Source organism: Ascaphus truei, chromosome 9 (genome assembly GCF_040206685.1).
Source record: "Ascaphus truei isolate aAscTru1 chromosome 9, aAscTru1.hap1, whole genome shotgun sequence".
Taxonomy (NCBI): Eukaryota; Metazoa; Chordata; class Amphibia; order Anura; family Ascaphidae; genus Ascaphus; species Ascaphus truei.
This window is the reverse complement of record NC_134491.1, coordinates 22386019-22413149: the sequence shown is the minus strand read 5'-3', so window position 1 is coordinate 22413149 and position 27131 is coordinate 22386019. Positions and strand designations below refer to the sequence as shown.

At 43.7% G+C, this 27131-nt stretch overlaps 1 protein-coding gene and 1 long non-coding RNA gene across 2 annotated transcripts in view; one reads left to right on the top strand and one right to left on the bottom strand.

Annotated features, from left to right (window-relative positions):
• The window catches only part of LOC142502592 (uncharacterized), a 174535-nt gene extending 156899 nt beyond the window's left edge, over positions 1-17636 (bottom strand). The window contains exon 1 of the long non-coding RNA XR_012803801.1: positions 17121-17636. This is a non-coding gene — a long non-coding RNA (uncharacterized LOC142502592). The remainder of the gene's footprint in view (positions 1-17120) is intronic.
• Positions 212-26423, top strand: ELK4 (ETS transcription factor ELK4). Its single transcript, XM_075613779.1, has 5 exons — positions 212-371; positions 13656-13871; positions 14501-15253; positions 18395-18511; positions 20745-26423. Exons 2-5 carry the CDS (start codon positions 13665-13667, stop codon positions 20841-20843), a joined length of 1176 nt encoding a protein of 391 aa, XP_075469894.1. The 5' UTR covers positions 212-371; positions 13656-13664; the 3' UTR covers positions 20844-26423.
• Positions 26424-27131: the final 708 nt, after the last annotated feature.

Sequence of the window (27131 nt, the reverse complement as noted above, 5' to 3'; positions counted from 1 at the left end):
TTCCCCCCTCTCTTTCCCCCTCTCTCTTTCCTTCTCTTTCCCCCCTCTCTCTTTCCTTCTCTTTACCCCCTCTCTCTTTCCCCCCTCTCTCTTTCCTTCTCTTCCCCCCCTCTCTCTTTCCTCCCCTCTCTCTTTCCTTCTCTCTCCCCCCCTCTCTCTTTCCTTCTCTCTTCTCCCCCTCCCTCCCCCCTCAGTGACGCGTTACGCTGCCCCCGGAAGTGACGTCATGCCGTGATGGCGGCCCCTCGCTCCGTGGCCCCCAGCTGAGGCTGCGCCCACGGGTGACAGGAGGAGGCCGCGCGGACATGGGGGAGCCCGGGACACCCGGCCGGGGAGGAGAGCGGTGACCCGAGAGCGGGTAACACCCGAGGGTGAGAGGCTGTGTACTGTGTGTATAATATATATATTGTATGTGTGTATGCACTGTTTATATATACTGTGTATGATATATATGTCTGTATACACTGTTTATATATACTGTGTGTATAATATATATATATATATATTGTATGTGTGTATACACTGTGTGTATGATATATAAATTGTATGTGCGTATGCACTGTTTATATATACTGTGTGTTATATATTGTATGTGGGTATGCACTGTTTATATATACTGTATGTAAGATATATAGTATGTGTATGCTATATATTGTATGTGTGTACACACTGGGTTTAATATATATAGTGTTTGTGCATATACTGTGTGTAATGTATATATACTGTGTGTATGATATATATATTTTTTGCATGTGTATGCTATATATTGTATGTGTCTGCACACTGGGTTTAATATATATATATATATATATATATATATATATATATATATATATATTAGTATGTATGATATATTGCATGTGTACAGTGTATATATTGTATGTGTGTTTACCCTGTTTATATAGTGTGTGTATACACTGTTGATATCTACGGCGTGTATGCTGAATATATTGTACGTGTGTATACACTGTTTATATATATACTGTTTGTTTATATATACACTGTTTGTATGCTATATATATTGTATGTGTGCATGCACTGTTTATATATTCTGTGTGTGTGTGTATATGTGTGTTATTGTGTGTGTGTGTTATTGTTTTGTTGCGTGTGTGTGTGTGTGTGTATATATATATTGTTTGTGTATACACTGTTTATATAAAAATAGATTATAAAGGCACTCAAATTCAAAATGTATCAAACATAATTAATTTAGTATATAATATATTTATGAAAGACACATTTTAGACAAACTGAGTTGTAATAATTTGTTATGGTATTTAAGTGTACACGGACAATATACACCCCTTTCTATTACAACTTTATGAAAATCATGTACAGGAAAAATCTGCAGAAAGGAGACAAAACAGAGGAAAAATAATTGCTCCTGTGTTTATCAGTCTCATTTGGAAAAAGTTAATGATTCCTAATAATCACCCATCTGCATATTTCCTCTCTGCGTCCATCTACCAAGGAAATTCCCGCTCGGAGCAGTTGATATCGAGATATTCAAGGAATAAGCTCCTTCAACCTAGTGGTGTCTTTATCCTGTGAGCCGGTCATTTCCTCCTTCCGCGAGGGGTACTTGCCTGGCGTGCTAGCCATCTTGAGGCTCCCTCTGTCCGATTCGTGGAGTTGATGGTACTGACTCTGATGTTACAACCAGATCGATGACCTCTCTACCAAACTTGCCCTGGTGGCTTCACCCTACGTGTTTCGTAGGGCTCCTCCCACTTCCTCATGGCTATGCTTGGATCATAACAAGCTATGCTTGGATCATATGGATATAGATATATGAAACACACAAGAACTACCGCATGCACACCAATGGTATAATAGTACCCAAATAATTCCAAACAATATCACGGAAGCCAGCGGTGCTCCAGGGAAGAAGAATCCTATAAAGCAACAAGAAAGAATCCCTTGCGGAGCACACAGGTGTAACAAAATGTAAATGACAAAGGATTTAGATATGTCTGTCTTTATTTATATAGCGCCATTAATGTACATAGCGCTTCACAGCAATAATACACGTGACAATCACATAAATAACAAATAATACAAATAACACATAGTGGGAAGAAGTGCTTCAGACAGAAAAGTAACATTTAGGAAAAGGAGTCCCTGCCCCGAAGAGGTTATAATCTAATTGGTAGGTAGTAAGAACGTACAGAGACCATAGGAGGGTGTTTTGGTAAGTGCGTCTGCAAGGGGCCAAGGTTTATGTATGAGGTGTATAGTATCAGCCACAGAGCTACTCATATGATTCGTTAAGCAGGTACGTTTTAAGGTGTCTTAAAGGTGTATAGAGATTGTCATAGTCGGATATTGAAAAAATATATATATATACATGCATACACACACACTATATACAGTTGTTTGAAAAAGAAAGTACACCCTCTTTGAATTCTATGGTTTTACATATCAGGACATAATAATCATCTGTTCCTTAGCAGGTCTTAAAATTAGGTAAATACAACCTCGGATGAACAACAACACATGACATATTACACCGTGTCATGATTTATTTAACAAAAATAAAGCCAAAATGGGGAAGCCATGTGTGAAAAACTAAGTACACCTTATGATTCAATATCCATAGGGGTGTAGCGCACAGCCAAGAGAGTGGGTCAATGACTGATTAAAAATATTCTTTATTCATCCATAAAAGAGAAAAAATGGAGGTGCAACACTCTCCTACATGTTTCGTGCCCCAAGCATTTTAGAACCACCTTTAGCAGCAATAACTTGAAGTAATTGTTTTCTGTATGGATATCAGTCTCTCACACCGTTGTGGAGGAATTTTGGCCCACTCTTCTTTACAACGTTGCTTCAGTTTATTGAGGTTTGTGGGCATTTGTTTATGCACAGCTCTCTTAAGGTCCAGCCACAGCATTTAAATCGGGTTAAGGTCTGGACTTTGACTGGGCCATTGCAACACCTTGATTCTTTTCTTTTTCAGCCATTCTGTTGTAGATTTGCTGGTGTGCTTGTTGACTCTAGAATACTTTGGTATACAGAGGAGTTCATGGTTGACTCAATGACTGCAAGGTTCCCAGGTCCTGTGGCTGCAAAACAAGCCCAAATCATCACCCCTCTACCACCGTGCTTGACAGTTGGTATGAGGTGTTTGTGCTGATATGCTGTGTTTAGTTTTCGCCAAACGTGGCACTGTGCGTTATGACCAAACATCTCCACTTTGGTCTCGTCTGTCCAAAGGACATTGTTCCAGAAGTCTTGTGGTTTGTTCAGATTCAACTTTGCAAACCTAAGCCGTGCTGCCATGTTCTTTTTATAGAGAAGAGGCTTTCTCCTGGCAACCCTTCCAAACAAACCATACTTGTTCATTCTTTTTCTAATTGTACTGTCATGAACTTTAACATTTAACATGCTAACTGAGGCCTGTAGAGTCTGAGATGTAACTCTTGTTTTTTTTTGCAATTTCTCTGGGCATTGCATGGTCTGACCTTGGGGTGAATTTGCTGGGACGTCCACTCCTGGGAAGATTGGCAACTGTCTTGAATGCTTTCCCCTTTTGAATAATCTTTCTCACTGTAGAATGATGGACTTTAAATTGTTTGGAAATTGCCTTATAACCCTTCCCAGATTGATGGGCAGCAACAATTGCTTCTCTAAGATCACTGCTGATGTCTTTCCTCCTTGGCATTGTGTTAACACACCTGAATGCTCCAGACCAGCAAACTGCTAAAACTTTGGCTTTTATAGAGGTGGTCACACTTGCTGATGATCAATTAATCAAGGGCATTTGATTAGTAGCACCTGTCTGCTACTTAGCATCTTAATTCCTATGGAAGCAGTAAGGGTGTACTTAGTTTTTCACACATAGCTTCTCCATTTTGGCTTTATTTTTGTTAAATAAATAATGACACGGTGTAATATGTCATGTGTTGTTGTTTATCTGAGGTAGTATTTACCTAATTTTTAGACCTGCTAAGGATCAGATGATTGTTATTATGTCCTGATATGTAAAACCATAGAATTCAAAGAGGATGTACTTTCTTTTTCAAGAAAAAGCAACCTCGTGGGAGGAATAAGTGGAGCACTGCAGGCAGGGAGGGTGCAGGTACAAATGGCACACCATAGATAAAAAATCTAATTTATTGAGTGACTGTTCCTTTTTGTTATGTCTCCAGTCACTCAATAAATTAGATTTTTTATCTATGGTGTGCCATTTGTACCTGCGACCCTCCCTGCCTGCAGTGCGCCACTTATTCCTCCCACGAGGTTGCTTTTTCTTGCCATTATTTACTACAGCTGGACGCACGCCTGGATGAGCTACTACCTGCATCTATTGGATATAGGCTCTGTTGAGCCTCCACTTTAACAGTGAGTTATCAATGGACTTCCATTATATCTTTATACCAGATACCCTGCTTGTTCTAAGTAGTCCTATTTAAGTGTGGTGGCGAACGGGGGTACATTTGTACCTTTGGGTTGTTATGTCCCCCTAGTACCCCATAAATCCCACTTTTATTAGCCTACCTGGGCGACTACTATTATATGAGCTACATGTGATTACAATCTTGTATACTGCTGATGCTCTATATACTCCAAGAGCAATTACATAATATATTTTCAAGACTGATGCTTATTGCTCACTACCAAGGATTCAAAGAAGATAATTGATGTAATTATCTACCTGTGGATTGTAATCTGTTGCACCGATACCTGGACTTTGTCTATCCTATACACTACTTTCTTTTTCACATAATTGTATATCGCAATATTTTTTTCTTTAGTTGATTCTTGTATCTCATGCATTTTTGTTTCTCAGGGAAATGGGTGTACATTGTCCATGTGCACTTAAATACCGTGACAAATTATTGTAAGACCGTTTGTCTAAAATGTTGTCTTTTTCATAAATTTGTCATATAATAAAATAATTATTTTTTTGATGCATTTTTAATTTGAGTGCTGCTCCCTTTATAATGTGTTTTATTTTTAATGTTGTTACTTATTGTGAAGAAGGACCTGGAAATACTAGCACCAACAAAGGAGTTATGAAGTTTTAGTAGTGTGTGTGTGTGTGTGTGTGTGTGTGTGTGTGTGTGTGTGTGTGTGTGTGTGTGTGTGTGTGTGTGTGTGTGTGTGTGTGTGTGTGTGTGTGTGTGTGTGTGTTTTCCTGAATAAATGAATACGATGTACCACTCAGCTCAGAATTCATAGATAACGAAAAAGTATTTCATTCTGTCTACACCTCACCACTTTTAAATGCATTAAGAAGACAAAGTGTTGAAGAAGGATATATTGATATTATAAAGAACATTTACGAGAATGCAACATGAACCATTAGATGACATGAAGATACAAGCAAGATCAGGATCAGCAAGGGAGTGCGACAGGGATACACCGTGTTTCACCGTAACATATGAAGAATTGTTAAATACCCTGGATTAGGAAGAAAAGGGAATTAAAATCAACAGTGAATATTTCAGTCGCCCACGATGTCCAGGTGACATTGTTATTTTTGCCGCAAGTCCAGCAAATCTCCAGCAACAAATCAGAGTCGCTGAAGCAAGTAAGAAGCTGAGACTCTGTATGAATCTCAGCGAGACCGAGGTGATGTTCAACAAATGTCATGTCTGCAAAGATCAAAATAAATTAAATAGAACTAGAAGAAGTTCAGAACTTTGTCTACCTGGTGAGTAATGATGGATGGAACCTTTCAAATTAAATCTGTGGGACGGGAAGATGGGACGGAGGCGTTTGGAAGAAACAAGACAATCGTACAAGGGAACCTCCCACTGCGCCTCAAGAGGAAGGTGTTTGACCCGTGTATTCTGCCCGCGCTCACGTATGGATGTGACCCGTGTATTCTGCCCGTGCTCACGTATGGATGTGACCCGTGTATTCTGCCTGCGCTCACGTATGGATGTGACCCGTGTATTCTGCCGGTGCTCACGTATAGATGTGACCCGTGTATTGTGCCCGTGCTCACGTATGGATGTGACCCGTGTATTCTGCCGGTGCTCACGTAGGATGTGACCCGTGTATTCTGCCTGCGCTCACGTATGGATGTGACCCGTGTATTCTGCCCGCGCTCACGTATGGATGTGACCCGTGTATTCTGCCCGCACTCACGTATGGATGTGACCCGTGTATTCTGCCCGCGCTCACGTATGGATGTGACCCGTGTATTCTGCCCGCGCTCACGTATGGATGTGACCCGTGTATTCTGCCCGCGCTCACGTATGGATGTGACCCGTGTATTCTGCCCGCGCTCACGTATGGATGTGACCCGTGTATTCTTCCCGCGCTCACGTATGGATGTGACCCGTGTATTCTGCCCGCGCTCACGTATGGATGTGACCCGTGTATTCTGCCCGTGCTCGCGTATGGATGTGACCCGTGTATTCTGCCCGCGCTCGCATATGGATGTGACCCGTGTATTCTGCTCACGTATGGATGTGAAACTTGGACCCTGGATGCGTAATAGATCATTCAGAAGTGTCAGACAACTCGAAGAAGTATAGAGAGATGTATGCTGGGTATTACAGAGATGTATGCTGGGTATTACTTGATGGGACAGGAAATGGGTTCAAAACCAAGCAAAAGTCTGTGGCATAATTACATGAGTGAAGAAATAACCATTATTGGACAAAGATGGCACTCGACTGGATTCCAAAGGCAATTAAATGATCAAGACGATAACCAAAAGTAAAATGGGAGGAGGAAATCAGCGTATTGGAGCAGCGTGGAGAAGAACGGCTGTAACCGCAGTATCTGGGAGATCATTGAGGAGGCTTCATCCAGCAGTGGGGAGACACGGGCTGAAGATGATTTTATATATCTATATATCTATATCTCATCTTCAGCCCGTGTCTCCCCAATAATATATATAATCTCAGCCCCGTTATAACGTGATCCGTTACAACGCGAATCCGCTTATAACGTGATGTAAGCATGGCTCCCAATTTTTGGATTTATGAATACTTTACAACAATATTATTGGTATCTTAAATACTTTATTGTACAATTGTACAATTATTTCTAACGTGAACCACTTATAATACGATGTGGTTCTTTGGACCCCAAGCACAGCGTTTTAAGGGAGTTGAGCTGTGTGTGAGTGTGTGTGTGTGTGTATATATGTGTGTGTGTTTTTTTTTAATATATCTATATATATATATATACATACAGTGTTCGACAAACCTATACATTTGCTCGCCCCGGGCGAGTGAATTTAACCCCCGGGCGAGTAAATATTGGCCCAAGCAGCACACGTTTGGTACTAGGTGGCGAGTAGATTTTTTGGTGATTTGTCAACCACTGTATATATATATGTGTGTGTTCTATATAGTGTCTACTAAATATGTTAATATATACTGCGTATATGTATGTCTAAATGTTTATATCTATATATACACTGTGTTCTGAAAAAAATTGATCTGGTTTTTTTTGTTGTCATATCTTGCAGAAAAAGAATGCAATTTTCATGAAAATGTTAACAATTTTTGGCCTGTCACAGTAGATTATTACATTTAATAATTATTTGATAATCTGATCAATATTATTTGGAATTGGTGACTGCGTGGTCACCTCATCAAGTGCATAGTTACAAAAAGGTGTCTAGCGAAGAAAATAAGCACTTTATAAAGTGCTTGAGACAGAGGGCAAGTTGTGGTCCAAAACGCTGACATAAAGTGTTTCCTGATAAAGGGCAGTCGCTAGGCCTGAAAACACTAATTCGGACCGATCAAAAGTTGGAGAAGCTTGATCAATGTGACATCAATTATGCAATCAGACCGTGGCGTTCTCGTCTTCGGGTGTGTGTTTCAGCAGAAGGACATTTTGACCACACACTTTGAACCATATGTAATCTTCGTGTTTCAGATTATATTACAACAATTTAACACCTTTGTGAGCTATGAAGGAAAAACTCCTATTTCTCATTTAATGAATATGAACCTACCGCAGTGTATCTGGTACTTGTTGGCATAATACTGTCACATCAATTTAATTACCAGTTGATTGTCTTGAGTGTGCTTCTTATATAGTGTTAATCTACATACCAGACCAAAAATTATGCAAATTTTCATGCAGATTGAGCGAGAAATATATCAAATATGATGAAAAATGAAAGGGGTCCCTTTTTTCCAGAACACAGTGTACATGTATACAGTGGCGAGATGTACATATATACAGTGGCGAGAAAAAGTTTGCAAACCCCAATGATAATTACAGAAATTCCATAGTTTTTCCACGATAACCTTCTTGAATCAAAGCCTTTTCTTAAATATCCAATAGAGTGTTTATTAACCAATTCCATGTCATTTGAAACAAAATATATATATGTATTAGACCAGGGGTACGTAAACTGCAGGGCGTGAGATTTTCTGGGGTTGGTGCAGCCCTTACGGAGGCCCTGCGCTCTTCCCCAAAGCATTTAAATTAAAAGCCGGGGATAGCGCGCAAGACCTGTAAGATCCTTTACCTTGTCTCCGGTGACTTCTGGTGATGCGTTGTGACTTTAGAAATGCCGGAGCTAAAGTATGTTGGTGGGGGGGGGGGGGAGCAGACTGGTTCAGGGGAAAAAGTTAGCACACCCCTGAATAAGACATTGAATCATTAAGAGTCAGGGTATGTGCAAAAGTAAGTGAAACCCTGGTTTTATCAGCTAAATTAAAGGGGTAATTAGAATCGGGTGTTTACATGATTAGGTAGATCTTGAGGTGTGAGTTTGCGAGGCCCCACCATATATAGAGATCACAAACTTAGTGAGTCTGGTTTTCACCATACAGGTGTGTGGAAACACGTCATGCCACAATAAAAATAAATCTTTATGGATCTCAGAAAAGCAGTTATTGTTGCTCATCAGTCTATGAAGGGCTACAAATGGAGAAAGTTCAAGAGCACATTCACTCTACCTAGGAGCGGTTAAGAAACCGGGCAAATCATCCATGACGTCACAAATAACCCCAGTGTTACATCCAAAGATCTGCTGGCCACTGCCGCCTTGGCGAATGTGAGAGTTCATGACTCGACTATCAGAAAAAGACTGAACAAGAATGGTGTCCATGGAAGGATAGCTCTCTAAAAAGAACATTGCTGCCTGTCTGAAGTTTGCCAAAGAGCACATACAGTAGATTATCCACAAGACGTCTCAAAAATGTTCTCTGGACAGACGAGTCAAAGGTAGAGCTCTCTGGCCTCAATGAGAAACGTTATGTTTGATGACAACCGAACACGGTGTTCGAATGGAAGAACCTCACCCCAACTGTCAAGCATAGTGGTGGGAGTGTGATGGTTTGCAACTGCTTCAAGATCTGGACAGCTTGCCATCATTGACACAACCATGAATTCTGCATTGTATCAGAAGATTCTAGAGGAGAATGTCAGGTTATCCGTCTGTGAGATGAAACTGAACCGAAAGTGGGTCATGCAGCAAGACAGTGATCCTAAACATACAAGCAGATCTACAAAAGAATGGCTGCAGAAGTAGAAATTCCACATTTTAGAATGGCCTAGTCAAAGTCCGGACGTGAAACCCATCGAAATGTTGTGGCAGGACCTGAAGCGAGCTGTCCATTCAAGGAAGCCCTCAAATGTCACTGAGTTGAAGCCGTTTCTGTAAGGCGGAATGGGCCAAAATTCCTCAAACCCGATGTGAGAGACTGACCGGCAGTTACAGGACACGCGCAGTTGAAGTTATTGCTGCTGAAGGGGGCGCCACCAGGTACTGAATCTAAAAGGTCACGTACTTTCTCACACAGGGATATTGAATGTTGAATAATTTGTGGATAAATAAATGTTGAAAAAGTATCATGTTTTTGTGTCATTTGTTATCTGTGTCTCAGGTTATCTATTATTACTCCTTGATAAAGCACGTTTGTGTGAAACGCGTAGGAGGGTTCACACCTTTTTGTAATGCTGGTTGGGCAATACATTTTTCATTTTATACCACCCGTTTCCCTACTTTCCTGGGCAGTGCGCTGCTTTGTGCATTTTTGCATTTTCTTTGCTGTTCTGACTTATATCTGCGGCTGGTCACGACTTCAAAGAATTTATTTGGCTCTAGGAGTGGGTAAGGCCGCGCTTATAGTGCCGTTGATGGCGACACGGCAGGTGACGTCACCCGTCGCCACAGACGAAAGTTATATTTAGCTGGGTGGCTGCGTTGCGGGTTTCCTGGCATTTGATTGGTACAAGGGCTGTCACATGTGGCGACAGCCCTTGAAAAATCAAATTTTGCCGGCTACCAGTTTTCGCAACGTGGCTCCGTTGCATTGTCGCCGTCGCACTTACTATAAGCGCACGCGGCAGCGGCTATGCATTTGTTTTCGGGCGACGTCGCGTTGCCGTCACTATAAGCGCGGCCTTAGATATAATGAAGGTCTTTGAAGATTGATGACAAGATTGACTACAAACTTTTGGGAGTTCTTTGGACTTTTATTATATAAATTGTCTCCAATGAGGTGCAGCGAAGTGAGAGCATCATTTTTTGTTACCTTCAGGAGACCTAAGATATGTAAGACTATAGTTGCTCACCTAGTGCTATACCCACTCCTTGAGAAACGCCTTAATTCTATGATATTTTGATGGAGATTAATTGATAATTCCAGGACTATTGGAGCACCCACTACCTGCATACTCTGAATTGTTCTATCTATTATTAGGACTTAGATCTAAGATCTAATGACATTTAAGGTTTGAAATATGTGATAATCCTAAGGGGTTCACAAACTTTTGTGTGTATGTATACAGGCATACCCTGGTTTAAGGACACTCACTTTAAGTACACTCACGAGTAAGGACATATTTTCAATAGCACCATATCCCTGTGTCCGTATGCTCGCTTCGCGAGTACGGACACTTATTCTGCCCTACAGACTGCCGTAGTAGTGAAGCGCCGATTCCCCTCGCCCAATAGGCAAACGGCAGCTCGCACATGCGCCTGTCAGCACATCCTGAACAGCAATCTCGTCTCCCTACCTGTACCCAAGCATCGATAAGTAGAAAAAAAGGTAGTGCTTCACTTTAAGTATATTTTCGCTTTACATACATGCTCTGGACCCATTGCGTACGTTAATGCGGGGTGTGCCTGTATACACATATATACTCGCCCCTGAAGATCTACCTAATTATTTAAACACCTGATTCTAATTATCCCCTTTAATGTAACTGATAAAACCATGGTTTCACTTACTTTTGCACATACTCTGACTCTTAATTACTCATTGTTTGTCTAATTCATACTTCATTTTGTTTCAAAAGACATGGAATTGGTTAATATAAACCCCACTGGATATTTAAGAAAAGACTGGTTTTGGTTAAAGAAGGTTACCATAGAAAGACTGGGGAATTTCTGTAATTATCATAGGGGTTCACAAACTGTTTCTCGCCACTGAATGTTTATGTACATGGATATAAGCTGTGTGTTATGCTTGCGCTTTATAGCCACATGTGTAAACGTGTCTGCCTGTGGGCGTGCCTGTGTATATACTCACGTGGTAACTTTGCGAGCCCTGATGTGTCTGTACGTGTGCGCAGCCATGGGGTATGTTTGCGTATCTCTGCTTGTGACCGGATTAGCTGCCAAGGTCTGTTAATGCAAACAAGAGAATTTGTGACGAGCCAAATCTGACATGTTCTGTGCTCTGACCGCACTGGGTCTGTATATCTCGTCCAAGAATAACTTGGTTATTCTCATTTTCTGTTTAGGCTTAAAGCAGACATTAGGAACACTTGCGTTAATTAGATGCAAAACATCCAGCCAGGAAGGTTTCTGCCACCTTGGACCTAAAGGAGATTTTTTTGACAACAGAAGAGAAAACAAATTATTATTAAAGCTGCAGACCAAGCAATATCCTACATGTGTGTTTTTTAATAAATCAGTTCTATAAGAAAATACTTGTAGGATAAAAAATAAATAAATTCTGAATGACATTTTTAATGTATTATAATGTAACAAGCATTTTTTGTTTCTATAGCAACCATTTAAAAGTCGCATTCCCTTCCTCTTCTGAAACAGACTCTGGCACACCTTTTTGAGCCCTGCCCTCACTCTAGCAGTGCACCAATTGTATCTAGTGACTGCCTGGTCACATGATCTTCCCCACAGAACTTTGCATCTTTGGTCCTCTTCTGCTGCGCGGACAGCCATTTAGTGAACCCCCGAGCCGAATCTTCGCCGATCGATCGCAGGACGGATCGATCGGCAACGTATCTAATTACTTATCATTGTGAGGATTGTATTGATGCACATACTAAGGGCTTTTTTTATTAAATGGCAGCTTGGACTGCTGCTTTAAATTAGAATTTAATAAATCCTACTACAAGTTGTGTTGCTGAAACTCTCACTGACGTTCTTCAAATTACAAGCTGACTCGCACGGGGGAAATTGGTGCAAAGTATTATAATCTGTCAAGAAATCTCTATTTATTGCACAGCAGCGTATGTTATTTCCTGAATGCTGCAAAAAAAAGCCCGACGTATACATTAGAGCAGATTACCGATCCGAGGAGAGATTTACTAGCACTCGGAAGGCATTGACTTCCTATATTGTTTTCAACACATCAACTGGGCCACACTTTGAATGCAAAGATGTTCCTGCCTACTAATGTACTTTATTTAGCTGTAAATTCGCCCTGCGCTGCTGCGACGCGCTGGGTGTTTCTGAATCACACAAGCCCCACTGTAGAAGAGGCAGAATGTAGCATTATTTCCCATCCCTCTCCAGTTATTTGTTTGTTTGCTTTTTGACGCTGTCCCAAGTATCCGCTTCCAGACATAACAGGATGTTTTCGGACCTGGCCTCAATGAGCTCAGATTCAATAGTAGAAAAGCTAACGGGCACTCGTAAATTGCCGAAACAAAGTGTCCACTGGTGGAATCTGTAACCTGATACATATTTTTTATTTTCTTCAGTTTACGAGTGCCCGACTCCCTTTCTACTATTGAATCTGTTCCAAACGGGATCTCCCGCAGGATTAGACCCTCTCCCCCCCGGGCAGCATATGGCGCACTGCTATTATCTGTTCTGGTAGAGTGCGTACTAGGAGTGCAAGCGCTTACAGATCCTTTTCTCACTAAGCTCAGAACAGGCTTTCTATATCCCGTGACCAGCTTTGCTTGTAGCAGGGGTTCTCAACTCCAGGTCTCAAGGCCCCCTCCCCCCCCCCACCGCAACAACAGGGCAGGTTTAAAGGATATCCCTGCTTCAGCACAGGTGGCTCTGTTGAAGACAGACAGTTGGAGACTGAGCCACTGATTGAGCTACCTGTGCTGAAGCTTGGATATCCTGAAAACCTGGGATTGCTGCTTCAACCCTTTGGGTGCTCCTCAACAAAGTTACTATGTCATGGAGTCTGCCGTTTCATGGCCTCATGACATAGTAGCTACGTCATTTTCTAGTGGAGGTTGTGTTCCTGTGGAGGTCTGAACGCCATCTGTCCATCTGCGGAAGGGAAGAGGGCTTCTGTTCCATCATCAGGGATACCGCAGTCATGTGATCGCTTCCGGTGAGTGGTCACATGATCGCAAAGTGCCGGATGGGCCGTGCTGTTGCCATCTCTCCGGCACGGGAGGAATTAGGGGGGGATTGTATCTTTCTATGCAGCTGAATACACTGAGACATAACTGCCCCATCAGTCCTGCACACAGGTTTCACCTTTAACCTCCTTCTGTTGCATTTCCAGCTCCCTGCTATGGATAGCGCCATCACTCTCTGGCAGTTCCTGCTGCAGCTCCTACAGGAGCCGCACCACAAGCAGCTGATCAGTTGGACCTCGAACGATGGGGAATTCAAGCTCCTTCAGGCCGAGGAAGTGGCCCGGCTGTGGGGGGTACGCAAGAACAAGCCCAGCATGAACTACGACAAGCTGAGCCGGGCGCTCCGCTATTACTACGTCAAGGTGAGGGAGAGGGCGGCGGGGGGGGGGGAGGAAACGTCCTGTTTTCATGATAGAACTCTTGTTCCCAAACCTCCGATCGGGGTAACTAGCACTTTGGAGTAACGGCTGCGTTATTTGAATACAGAATCTAGTTTTGGGTCCCTTGCTAACAGCGTATTCTGTGACACATGGCCCTAAAGATTTCAATAAGCACTTCACGAAAATGGTGGTGGATTTGTGCAACAGGCTCCCAGCAGAGGTGGTAGAGGTTAATAGAGTAAAGGAATGGAGAAGGAGTGGCTCAGTGAGTAAAGACACTGGCTGACACTGAGATTGCTGCAGGGGAGCCTGGTTCAATTCCTGGTGTTGGCTCCTTGGGCAAGTCACTTTATCTCCCTGTGCCTCAGGCACCAAAAACATAGATTGTAAGCTCTACGGGGCAGGGACCTGTGCCTGCAAAATGTCTCTGTAAAGCGCTGCGTACAATTAGCAGCGCTATACAAGAACATGCTATTATAAAGGAATGAAAAGAATACTGCTACTTTTTATGTTTCCCCAGGTCTAATTGAGTACCAATTTTGGAGGTGGGTTTTTTTTTAAGGTCTCTCTGACTTGCTGATGTGAGATTCTCTTTTATTTCTGTTTTCTAGAATATTATCAAGAAGGTGAATGGGCAGAAGTTTGTGTACAAGTTTGTCTCGTACCCGGACATCCTCACCATGGACCCGCTGACCCTGGGCCGCGGAGAAGGAGAGGCAGAGGGACAAGTCGCCGACACCATTTCTGCCTGCATTGGCCGAGACAAGGAGAACTGCGGCAAAGAGCGAATTCCGGCCCCGAACGCCAAGTCCTCCAGCCGCAATGATTACATCCACTCCGGGCTGTACACGTCCTTCACCCTCAACTCTCTGAACATCGAGCGGAAGATGGCCCAGGAGGCAGCGCCATCCGTCATTAGGTTTGTGATGACGCCCGTGAAGAAACTGGAGCCCGCTTACAGGGTCCCTTCTATCCCCCCACAGCCGAGGGACCCCCAGGAGAAACCTGCAGAGCCGCCACCTGCGCCAGAAACGCCCAGCAACTCTGCCTACTCACCACCTGCCTCTTCCGTCTCCCCCATTCCTCAGCTCTCTGGGTCCTCTTCTCCGTCTTTGGAGATGGTGGTTGACACAGATTTGGAGTCTGTGGCCTCACAGCCCCTGGATTTCTCCCAAGAGGTGCCCATGGAGGTGCCAGAGCCAGAGCCCTACCTGCTGGACATAAAAAGCACATCCAAGTCCAAAAAACCCAAGGGGCTCGAGCTGGCCCCCACTGTGGTGATAACTACCAGCGACTCCGGCCACCTGGGAATCCTCAGCCCCTCGATGCCCACAGCATCGCTCACACCAGCATTTTTCTCTCAGGTAAAAACCCGCTGGGCCCCATCAGTCCTAAATTGGCTTTAAGAGATCAGTCCCTCCTAGGAGCAAAGTGTACTAATGGCAGGGACATGGTTAAGGGGTCAGTCTCTCCTAGGGACAAAGTGTACTAATAGCAGGGACATGGTTAAGGGGTCAGTCTCTCCTAGGGACAAAGTGTACTAATGGCAGGGACATGGTTAAGGGGTCAGTCTCTCCTAGGAGCAAAGTGTACTAATGGCAGTGCCATGGTTAAGGGGTCAGTCTCTCCTAGGAGCAAAGTGTACTAATGGCAGGGACATGGTTAAGGGGTCAGTCCCTCCTAGGAGCAAAGTGTACTAATGGCAGGGACATGGTTAAGGGGTCAGTCTCTCCTATGAGCAAAGTGTACTAATGGCAGGGACATGGTTAAGGGGTCAGTCCCTTAGGGGCAAAGTATACTAATGGCAGTGACATGGTTAAGGGGTCAGTCTCTCCTATGAGCAAAGTGTACTAATGGCAGGGACATGGTTAAGGGGTCAGTCCCTTAGGGGCAAAGTATACTAATGGCAGTGACATGGTTAAGGGGTCAGTCCCTCCTAGGGGCAAAGTGTACTAATGGCAGTGACATGGTTAAGGGGTAAGTCTCTCCTAGGGGCAAAGTGTACTGATGGCAGGGACATGGTTAAGGGGTCAGTCCCTTCTAGGGGCAAAGTGTACTAATGGCAGGGACATGGTTAAGGGGTCAGTCTCTCCTAGGAGCAAAGTGTACTAATGGCAGTGACATGGTTAAGGGGTCAGTCTCTCCTAGGGGCAGAGTACTAATGGCAGGGACATGGTTAAGGGGTCAGTCTCTCCTAGGGGCAAAGTGTACTAATGGCAGGGACATGGTTAAGGGGTCAGTCCCTCCTAGGAACAAAGTGTACTAATGGCAGGGACATGGTTAAGGGGTCAGTCTCTCCTAGGGGCAGAGTACTAATGGCAGTGACATGGTTAAGGGGTCAGTCTCTCCTATGGTCAAAGTGTACTATAGGCAGTGACTTGGTTAAGGGGTCAGTCTCTCCTAGGGGCAAAGTGTACTAATGGCAGTGACATGGTTAAGGGGCCACATCTGGGTTATTGATGCCTTTTTTACCAAAATCTGTAATTCTATAAGTATTTGAAATAATTTTAGTAAAGCCAGTTTGTAAACGTGGTGAGAGGAGACCTGGGAGGGATTTGATATTCTCCGGCTGCTCCTTTTTTTGTCTGATGTCGCCATGTGATCAACAAGAGTTTGCGCAGACAAAAAAAAAACCTTTCCCCCCCCCCCCCCCCCCATCCCTTATCTTTATTGGCTCCCTGGTAAGGGTAGGGTGAGATGAGTAAAGAAAACACTTGATTGACAAATACATGGAATTTGTCATTTATTTCCAAAGAAGCAAAAGCAGCAAATTCTTTGCTATTGGCACAATTACCTTTGTTTAATAAATGCAACGTGTAAATCATTTCCAGAGAAAGAGAAGCAACCAAATCTTTGCTTTTAGCCCAGTTAGATTAGACAAGGAAAGCCAATTATGTTGTTAAATTGTTAACAAATGGTTGTTTTTTTGCTCCTCCAGCCCTGAAGAAGTTGACACAATGTTAACCCGTTCACTGCCACGTGGGTCCTCACTGCCTATTTCCGAACCCTTATACTGCATATTACTATAATGCAGGGGTGGGCAACTCCAGTCCTCAAGGACCACCAAGTGGTCAGGGTTTCAGGATATCCCTGCTTCAGCACAGGTGGCTGCATCATTCTGACCTGTGCAGAAGCAGGGTAGGGTATCCTTACCCTAAAATTCCTATTCTAAACCCTAGCTGCTAAAACCCCTTAATTTAACCACCTACCCTAACCAGTAGTACAACTTACCTTAGAAGCTGTGGCGGAGGATCCGGCCGCGGCAATTTGGTCGTGGCGAAACCGCGGCGGCCAAATGTCCCATTGTGTCCCTCTGCCCTTTGGCAGAGAGCTGTGGGGTACAGCTGCATCTGTGCCACGCAGCCCTCTCGCGAGAATGATTTGGTACGTCGGCATTTCCACCTCGTGCTGCTTCCAGTCCTGTCTTGCTTGGGGCAGCGGGCACAGTAACAGAGACATCTAGTGCACAAGTCCCTTTAACACGCGGCACAGTGAAGATATAGGTGTATATCGGTGTTCCACCGTTCAAATAATCCACGGATTGGTTCTTGTTCCAATATGTATTCAGAAACTAATAGAAAGTGTCACTGACGTCTTTTCAGGCATTGTTACGAGTGGAGAACTACAGGCAGGATGGTAACAGTTCAAGAATGGTTGTTGGTAGTTCTGATCTATATATCCCAACAGAACACTGTATACCCTTCCTGTACTGATCCGGTGGTGCCAAATATGTACTTGTTTTTCCCGGTTTGAGCTGTCACTTCAATATGTTCCATCTCGTAGATAACATACCTAGTTATTCACATTCCTAGCACATGTTATCTAGCATGCTATGCCTCATTATATTTAACAAGCGCTGCCCTGTTCTGGCCTTCTCATAACCTTGTTCTTCCTGCCTGTAGATAACAATTTAAGCCTTCCTATCTTCCAGCTCTGGCTTATTCTACATTAACTAATTGTATACCACATACCTACATGCCTATCTTCACACAGGATGCTGGGAAATGTAGTTCTTGCAGAGCGAGTAAGGAAAGTCCACGATGCTGAAAGTGAAAAGCATTACAAAGTAAAGAGACCTCACAATGCTATCAAGATGGTCCGTTTATGGAACACACTATAAATGTATCATTTTGATAGCATTTTTTTTTATTATGTCACTTTTTGCCTTGATAAAGACCCTTAGGGGTCGAAACGTGTGGTGTGTGCGTCCCCTTCGCTGGAGATATGTATGCTTTCTATACCCAGAATGCTTGATTTTGTTTAACACGTCAATGGGGCGTTTGTGCTTTTAATGATGCATCCACTTGGGTGGCGTTGCGTTCCTAGTTTAGGTCTGGAAGCATGACGGAGGGGGAAACGGGTCAGGTTCTGTCTGCTTTCCAATCTCTTCCAGTCCAAGCTGTACCCTTCCATACCACCCTGAATGAAACGTTTGGCGCCCAAAGGTTGCAAGGTTCGGGATCAGGGCCGGTATTGACTTGCATCGATCTTTTCTTGTGTTGCAGACCCCCATATTGCTGACCCCCAGCCCCCTGCTCTCCAGCATACACTTCTGGAGCACACTGAGTCCCATGGCGTCTCTCAGCCCCGCCAGGCTGCACGGCGCCAACACGCTGTTCCAGGTGAGTGATGCCCCAATAAACCCAAACCTGTTAGCGTTACTCCTGAAGAAATTCGGGCCCTGCAGGATTCTGCAGAAGCAGCAACTCCCTCCCTCCCCCTCGTATCTAAATGACCTCCCTAACTTTACCCCCGGGAATCCCAGTCTCACATATTCCATCCTGGCATTTTTATTATGATAAGACGCCGTCCAGTTGATGAAGTCCAGCAGTTGTCCCCATCTATTGACTTGTGGCAATGATGCTGCCGTCGGCCATATTTTTTACACTAAATAGCAGGAAGACAAATATGTTAACCCTATGGTTGCCCCATGATGTAGCCACCATGTCATGGGCTTTCAGCACGTTTTCTAGGGGAAATCATGTAGAGCGCTAGGTGGGATCTAGCCGGCAGAGGAATAGAAGAGGAGGACTTCCAGGAAGCGATCACGTCTGACCCTTTTGCCGAGGGGGCGGCCTGACCCTTCCGCCGAGGGGGCGGCCTGACCCTTCCGCCGAGGGGGCGGCCTGACCCTTCCGCCGAGGGGGCGGCCTGACCCTTCCGCCGAGGGGGCGGCCTGACCCTTCCGCAAAGAGGTCGCGATGTGCCAGAGGGGCTGGTACACTATTGTGCTGCAACCCCTCTTGCACTCAAAGGGTTATGGGTAATATTCTGGGAGACCTCTCTGTGCAGATATAAACGCAGGTTTGCGCTATAAGAAAGAATAGGCAGATATATTCAAAGCGTGTTACTGTTATTTTTGTTGTAAAACGCTGCATGTGTATGTATGTATGTATGTGTGTGTATGTATGTATGTATGTGTATGTATGTATATGTATGTATGTGTATGTATGTATGTATATGTATGTGTATGTATGTGTATGTATGTGTATGTATGTATGTATGTGTATGTATGTATGTGTATGTATGTATGTGTATGTATGTATCTGTATGTATGTGGTGCTAAGTGTAAGGTACATTCATGTGAAAGATCTGTAAGGTGCAGAGACGGGCGAAACATTTGCGAATTTTGCGTTTTTGTGTTTGCCGAGAAAAGATCTAAAAGTTGCCCAGAATTTTTCACCTGCGCGTATGTTCCTTTTAGCGCCCCTACATACCAAGGAATATTTTTAGCCAGAAAGGTTGGCTGAGTGTGGCTACTTTTTGTGAATATCCGCCTAAATAAATTGAGAAGTGTTTGTTTTTAAAGATCCCCCCGACGCTTTGCAAATTCGCACTTTTCTCTGAGCAATTGTGAGAATTTTCGCTGACGCACAAAGAAGTTTGCACCTCTGGTGTGTTAGGACTTGGCGTTGCTTAGTGAATCTAACCCCCAGGGACATTCACATTAATGAGGCAATCCAAGCAATATCCACACGTGGGGTTAAAAAAATAATTGGTTCTGCTGTATTACAGCATCTTTAATTATTATTATTCAAATCTTAATGCCATTTTCAATATATTTTAATATACTGAGCATCCTTTGATTTCTAATCGCAGGCTATAACCCACATCCCCAGCAGTGCAAGATCTTTGTAACACTTTCCTGTGTGATAATTTGTTGCCAATATTCCCAGCAGTTTGAGCTGCAAACTGTAACAATAGATAATGTTACCTTAGTAATATAAGAATACTTTGTAGCCGCTGAGTTACACCGACTGAAGGATTGATTGAAACTCAAAGGCGGCCATTTAATGAACCCTGGGAAGCAGGATCTTTGCTGATCGATCACAGGAGAACTAATTGATCGGTAGCTTAGGTCCGGGGTGCACGGGCTGGGGGGCGCGAGATTGTCTGCGGGGGAGCCGCGGGGTTTACAGAGGCCCCACACGCATCCTGAAGGCACTTAAATGAAATGCCGGGGAAGCGGCGAAGGCCTCTGTAAACTGCGCTTACCTTGGCTCAGGCGGCTTCTGGAGACGCGTTGCCCATGACATTGCGTTGCCATGGCAACATGACACCCAGGCGCCGTAGCCGAGGTAAGAGGGGTGGGGCACGCAGAGAGGGGGACAGCCGGCAGGTGGGCGCAGGGAAAAAAGATTGTGCTCCCCTGGCTTAGGTAGTTCGTTTTCTAAAAAGTTAATGAAAGGCTGCGTACATTAAACAAAAACAACACTTGGCTTGGATTGTCTCTTTAATGCGTTCGCCTGCTTTGGGGCTTTATTGATTAACTCCGGCAGTCCATTGAAAGGTATCACAACCTGCTACAAATATTTCCCTTCGACAATCTCTGACTCTTCTTGTTTCTGTTTTCAGTTCCCGAACGTTTATAACGGACACATGCCACTCACCCTATCCAACTTCGACAGCCCCACCACACCGGGACCCTTTTCTCCGGACCTGCAGAAGACCTAGCGTGGAAATCCAGAACAAAGAAGGGACAGAACCGCAGAGAGCACTTGTTTTTAGCTGTTGTTTTTATATATCTATATTTCTACAATGCAGCAGATGTCAGATTTCATAGTTTGTAGCAGCAACCGGCTCGGCGTTTACATTTATATTCTCTAGATGAATTCTGGGAATAGCTGCCGAAAATCCTCCTCCCTGGGAGGTTAAAATGGCCGCTGCCCTTGACATTTATTCAGACAACAGAGGCTGCCGTGGCAACAGGCGAAAACTTCGGAGGGGGGCTGTGTTAATGAGCTGAATTGGAATATATTTTAATTTACCTTCTCCGGCGGATGGCAGGTGTGGGAAAATGCCTTAATTTTGGGGCAATCTTTCCCTGCCCCCTCCCCCCCCACCTGGCCGTAGAGGGTTTAAAACTCTTTTTACGTCAGGAGACGGTTGCAGTTTGGGACAAAGGGAAATCCTATATTTTGAGAGCGGAATAAAACATCTCACGTGCACATGGGGAGGGGGTCAAAATGAATCCGGAATTGAGCAAAAGGTGCAATTTTCTATTTGGCCGCGTGAATGGTACTTAAAAGGGATTATGCAAATCAAGAGTTATTGGACGAAACGCAAAGCACTTATACTGGGCCGAGGCCCGAGGGAAGTAATGGACTTTCAGTCGCGTTATTCACTGATGTACAAGGGTAGCAAAAGCCCCAAAACAGAGCTCTTTGCACAGCTAACCGAATCCGTCAAACAGGACCTCTGCCTTCTTGTGTCCGGGGGTATGATCCCAACGGCCAGTGTGATAACTCGCACACAGCCTTGTCGGGTTACGGAGAAAGGCAGCGCGGTGTTCCTACGCCAAAAATCTGCATACTTTAAAAGTATTCGGCGTTCTGTTTTTGTTTGTATTCTTATTTTAGGGGGGGGGGGAAGGTTGGTCTCCCCCTTATGGTAGGAAAGGTTTTATGAAAAGTCATTCATCAGAGAGAGGGCGTGTGTGAGATTAACGATCGTTAATGTGTAAGGACACCACAACTGTCTATATCAGGGGCGGTCAACTCTAGTCCTTAAGGGCCACCAACAGGTCAGGTTTGAAGGATATCCCTGCTTCAGCACAGGTGGCTCATTCTTTGACTGAGCCACTGATTGAGCCACCTGTGCTGAAGCAGGGATATCCTTCAAACCTGACCTGTTGGTGGCCCTTCAGAACTGCAGTTGGCCAGCCCATGTCTAGTTAATGCGCAACTTGTCCTTGACTACACCCTAAAGATCCCCCCCACAGTAGGTGAAAAAGACGTCTCTATTTTGATGCTGCAAGGCGCGCTGGTCTTGTCACAGCGCCATTTTTACAGCCAAAAAAATAATAATTGTTTACCTCCTTCGACGATTTATCACTCAAATATTTATAGTGTTTATGACCTATGCAAATTAAATTCCTATAGAAGAAAAACATTTGTATATGCAAGTTCATGCCCAGCATGACCATGTAGCGCCGGGCATGTAATGAGGCACTTTTATACTGGGAAAGGGGATCTTGGTTTTTAGGACATTTATATTGTACTTGACGTATTTTCTTTTGTGTGCTGACCCTCCTAGGACATCCTAATGGCAGTGACAGGTTTAAATATATAGTGCAATTCCAAAGTGCGGGGGAACCGTCTCAGGCGAGGAGAATCCGGCTTGTGCAGCCAACACAACACCGACAAACACATTCCTCAATTCCATTTAATGTAACAGCCAAGTACAGTGGAAAAGCAGCGTGTCAGGTCCCAAATGGGCCTCTCATCAGGTCTGATGTGACCCGATGAGAGGTCCATATGGGACCTGTAACGTTGTCTTTCAACTGTTCTTGGCTGTTACACTGCCGACACAGTTTATCCGAGTGCGGCTCATTCCGCAAGCCGGGAAATGTCCCGGCTTGCGAGCCGCACTCCCTCAGCGTGCCGCGCATCACCGATGCGCGGTCACGCATCATCGGGTGCCAGCGCCCCCTGCACGCGCGTCCAGGGCTCCCCGAGGGAGCCCTGGTGTCCCGTGATCGCGGGACGGCGGCAGGGGGTTCCGGGGGACCCGGCGGACCCGGCAGCGGTAGGGAGAGCGCCCCGATCGGAGGGCGCTCTTCCGCTGCTTCGGCGCGCGCCCGTCACCCTGCGGCGCGCGCCAGGATACTGCTGCGGCCAAGAATGGGCAAATGCTCGAATAAACTTGGCCGCAGCAGTACATTAAATGGAGAATTACATCATGAACGAGTCGAGCTCTACTTTGTATTTCTAGCTTAGAGGAGGCCTGCACTTTGAAGAAATTGAGTGATATGTTTAAGGCGTCGGACCCTCGTAGGACATCCTAATGCCAGTGATATGTTTAAGGCGTCGGACCCTCGTAGGACATCCTAATGGCAGTGATATGTTTAAGGCGTTGCCATTTAAAAAAATCAATTTTTAACCTATAAGTATTTTTAAATCTATTTTTACAGTTCTATAAATGTGCTGAGCTGAGACCTGGGAGGAGTTTGATTTCCTCTGGCTGCTTCCTTTTGACTGATATGACTATTCAACAAGTTTGCACAGGCAAACCTGACCTCTTATCTTTATTCACCATGAAAAGAGAGGGGACCCCCCCCCCCCACTTGATTGACAAGCAGTCCCCCATTTAGAGTCCCTGTAGAAATGCAATTTGCAATCGACTTCAAAAGCAACAAAAGCAGATCATTCTTTGCCATTAGCACAATCAGATTGGTTTTAGGAGAGACCATTAGACTGGGTTGTCTTATTTTGCCCGGTTGCGCAGCACAGCGTATCTGCACGCAGAGGCACGGCTGAACATACAAGATTAACCCTTTAACTGTCAGAGGGGCCTACCACAAACGGGAAAGCATGACATTAGGGGCCCTTCTGACAATGAAAGGGTCAATCCCTCTTGCATAGTATATTGGACAGAAACAGGAAAATGAAAGCAGAATATATATGTCTGTGTATGCATGCATACATACAATCAATTACTGCAAATAACGCAATAGTAGTCAGCTCCAGTCCTCAAAGGCTACCAACAGGTCAGGTTTTCAGGATATTCCTGCTCCAGCACATGTGGCTCAATCTGTCCCAGCTTTTTCTGCACAAGTGACCCAATTGGTCCCTGCTTCAGCACAGGTGGCTCAGTCTTCGACTCAGCCTCTTATTGAGGCACCTGTGCTGAAGCTGGAATATCCTTAAAGCCTGACCTGTTGGTGGTCCTAGAGGGCTTGAGGGTTGGAATTGGCCGCCCCTGAATTAACGCATTGATTTATCAGTCGGCAAAAGTGGTATTTCCTTTGGGAACATAGCCACCCCTGTGTGTATCATATAGCCCCCGGATCTGGAAACGAGAAGCGTATTCTCTCTCCAGTGCCAAAGGAAAGGTGGGGATCAGTACGCAGAGCATGAAAGGCTTTCTTATAACAGGCGACCGTGTGAATCCCAGGTGTACGGGCGCGTTTGTCACTATTGGAGCGGATATAAGATGAGATTTGACTGTGCGTACAATACGTTGTTTTTCTACGTTCCATTCTTATTTGTGGAACTGATTTACGGGCAGGGAATATGCAGTGTGCTTTTTTTATATACATATATAAAAAAAACAGGTTTTTAAAAGAAAGATGCCATTATTTGATATATCAGGAGATGTAGGGTTTTTAGGTAAGTTTGTATATATAAATATTGTCTAATTCTTGCAGAGCAATGTGTTGCAAGCCCTCTGCGTTAAATTAGCACCAAAGCTGTTTTGGACACATCCTATAAAAGGTGTGTGTGTGTGTGTGTGTGTGTGTGTGTGTGTGTGTGTGTGTGTGTGTGTGTGTGTCATGCTAATGGGGCCCTAAAGGTCGAAATGGCTCTTTGTGAGTGCTTTCACTGGCTTTGCATCTAATCCCAAGATGTGCTTAAAAGCTGTGTAAGGGTTCCATGTAAAAAATGGATTTCAGCCAAAAGGTGACACGGTGTGCTCATTTGCATGTCATTTCCCAGAATCTCTTGCTGCAGTGGAACCACTGTATGCTGGGTGATAATGGTGAAAGGCAGGGTTGCAGACTTAAGACATGTGAATGTGCTCACTAGTGATCTATATATATATATATATATATATATATATATATATATATATATATATTCATACTAACACATGCCCACACACACACTCATATGTGTGTATATATATATATATATGTGTGTGTGTGTGTTTGTTATTCGCTAGCTGAAGTGACCCTTGCATTGCAGATGGGGGGTATCACACGGTATTGTTACTGAATGCATTAGCGGTATGTTCATTAAACTGGTCACAGATCATGCAACTCGACTCAACAAAGCCACATCCGACTGCGATTCTTAATTCCCCGGCCTTAATTTCCAGCGGTCCGTAACTACACACCAACGACCTATCTATATGTTGATGATCTGCTGTACATGTTCTAGTTACACACAGCAGGTCCAGGACGGTGTGCCCAGCTGTCCATGTGTGTATGTGTACAATTAGCTCTTATTAGATTGCTTACCTTGCCAAAAAGCTCTTAACTAAGATGTAGTTTAGCATTAGTGCAGGAAAGAATATCCCGAGGGATCAAATAATGTTTGTTTTTTTTATATGGTTAAATTTAAAAAAAAGAATAAAGTTTGCACTGCGGAAACAAGAATCTCCCCGAAAACTGCTTTATGAAAACAAGAATGAGTGATTCCTTCCCAATTAGGACTTAAACGAGCTAATGGCCATCATATTATCGCCTAATAATAACTGTTTGTGATTGATGCTTTTAAACCAAAATCAGGCCAGTGCATAGATTTTTAGATCCCACACAAGTGTTTTTTTTTTTATTAAATGAAAATGATAAATAAATGTAAGCTTTAAAAAAAAGAAAAGGGGAAAAAAGCGCTATTTTCATGGTTGCGTGCTAGTGACAGGGAGGGTACGTACATAATTCTCATCATGGTTTTTATTGAGGTTTATTGACAGGAAAAAGACAAAGAGGAATAAAAAAAAATAACACACCCCCCCCCCCCCCTGTAAATAAGCTTTTTTTTAAATGACTGAAATATTATTTTCCGATTAAAAAGTCAAATGCATCAATGACCTCCTTTTAGCCTAGGAATCGTACCAGCGCTGTTAGCTACTTTTAGGCTATATATGGGACAGGGCTTTATACGTAAGACTGTATGTGAGCATCGCAGAGCCTCTGAATGTGTAATGTGTACAAATCCTGCACTTGTTGGCTATCACTGAATCTGTTGCTTTTTAAATATCCTGTTTCTGTACTGTCTTTTTGTAAAAGGGGCTGGGTTTTCAGGGGATATCGCAGTATACAGTATATATATATATATATATATTAAAAGAAAGAAGCTATTTTGTGTGGAAACTCCGTAAAGTTTGTTCTGTATAAATAACTACAAACCGGCTTACAAAAAAAAAAAAAAAAGAATGGAAAAAATAAAGATTTTGTACGGGAAGATAATCTCTATATTCAACTAAAAAAGCCAAAAAAGCATTCATTGTGTCTGTGTGGTGGTGAATGTTCAGCCAATAATGCAAAGCTGTATTTTTGTTTTTTTTAATAAATATTTTTATGGAAATGTATCTGTTTTTTGTTTAATTTTATTGTGTTCATGCAGAAAAATATGGGGTTTTTGTTATTTAAAAATAGATAATAAATTATTTTTTACATTTTATTATTCCACGCTTAATGCTATTTTTAATCCGTTTTAAAGCATACTTTGATTTCTATAGCAGGTTTTACCCCACCACCCCAGCAGTGCAAGATCTTTGCAACACTTTCCTGTTTGAGATAATGTGTTGCCAATATTCCCAGCAGTATGAGCTGCAAACTAACAATAGATAATGTCACCTTAGTAATATAATAATACATTGTAGCTGCTGAGTTACACTGACTGAAGGATTGATTGAAACTGAAAGTTGGCCATTTAGTTAGGCACAAAATCAGGATTTTTACAGATTTATAACAGGAGCACCAAACGATTGCCAGTTGAAGTAAGAAGGTAGTTATACGTTGTCGCGCGCTTTATATATGCAAAGAAAAGAAAAACGGGGGGGGGGGGGGGGGGAGTAGAAATGCTGCTTTCCTTGGTCCTGGACAGGTGTCCGTGGTAAATGACCTACATAATGATAAATGTGCAGCCCTCTCTGGTGGTGAAGGGGTTAATACGCTTTAACTCCGCTGCATGTCGTGCGCAAGGAGACCTGGTATTCACACTGCTGCTTGCTCTGCAGCTGCCGGGGATATTGCAGAAGGATATTGCAGAAGGATCGCAGCAGAGATTCCAATGA

Coding starts and splice junctions, on each gene's coding strand:
- ELK4 (XM_075613779.1), top strand. CDS start 13,665: ATGGATAGCGCCATCACTCTCTGGCAGTTCCTGCTGCAGCTCCTACAG. Junction 13,872..14,500: donor TCCGCTATTACTACGTCAAG/GTGAGGGAGAGG, acceptor TCTGTTTTCTAG/AATATTATCAAGAAGGTGAA. Junction 18,512..20,744: donor GCGCCAACACGCTGTTCCAG/GTGAGTGATGCC, acceptor TTCTGTTTTCAG/TTCCCGAACGTTTATAACGG.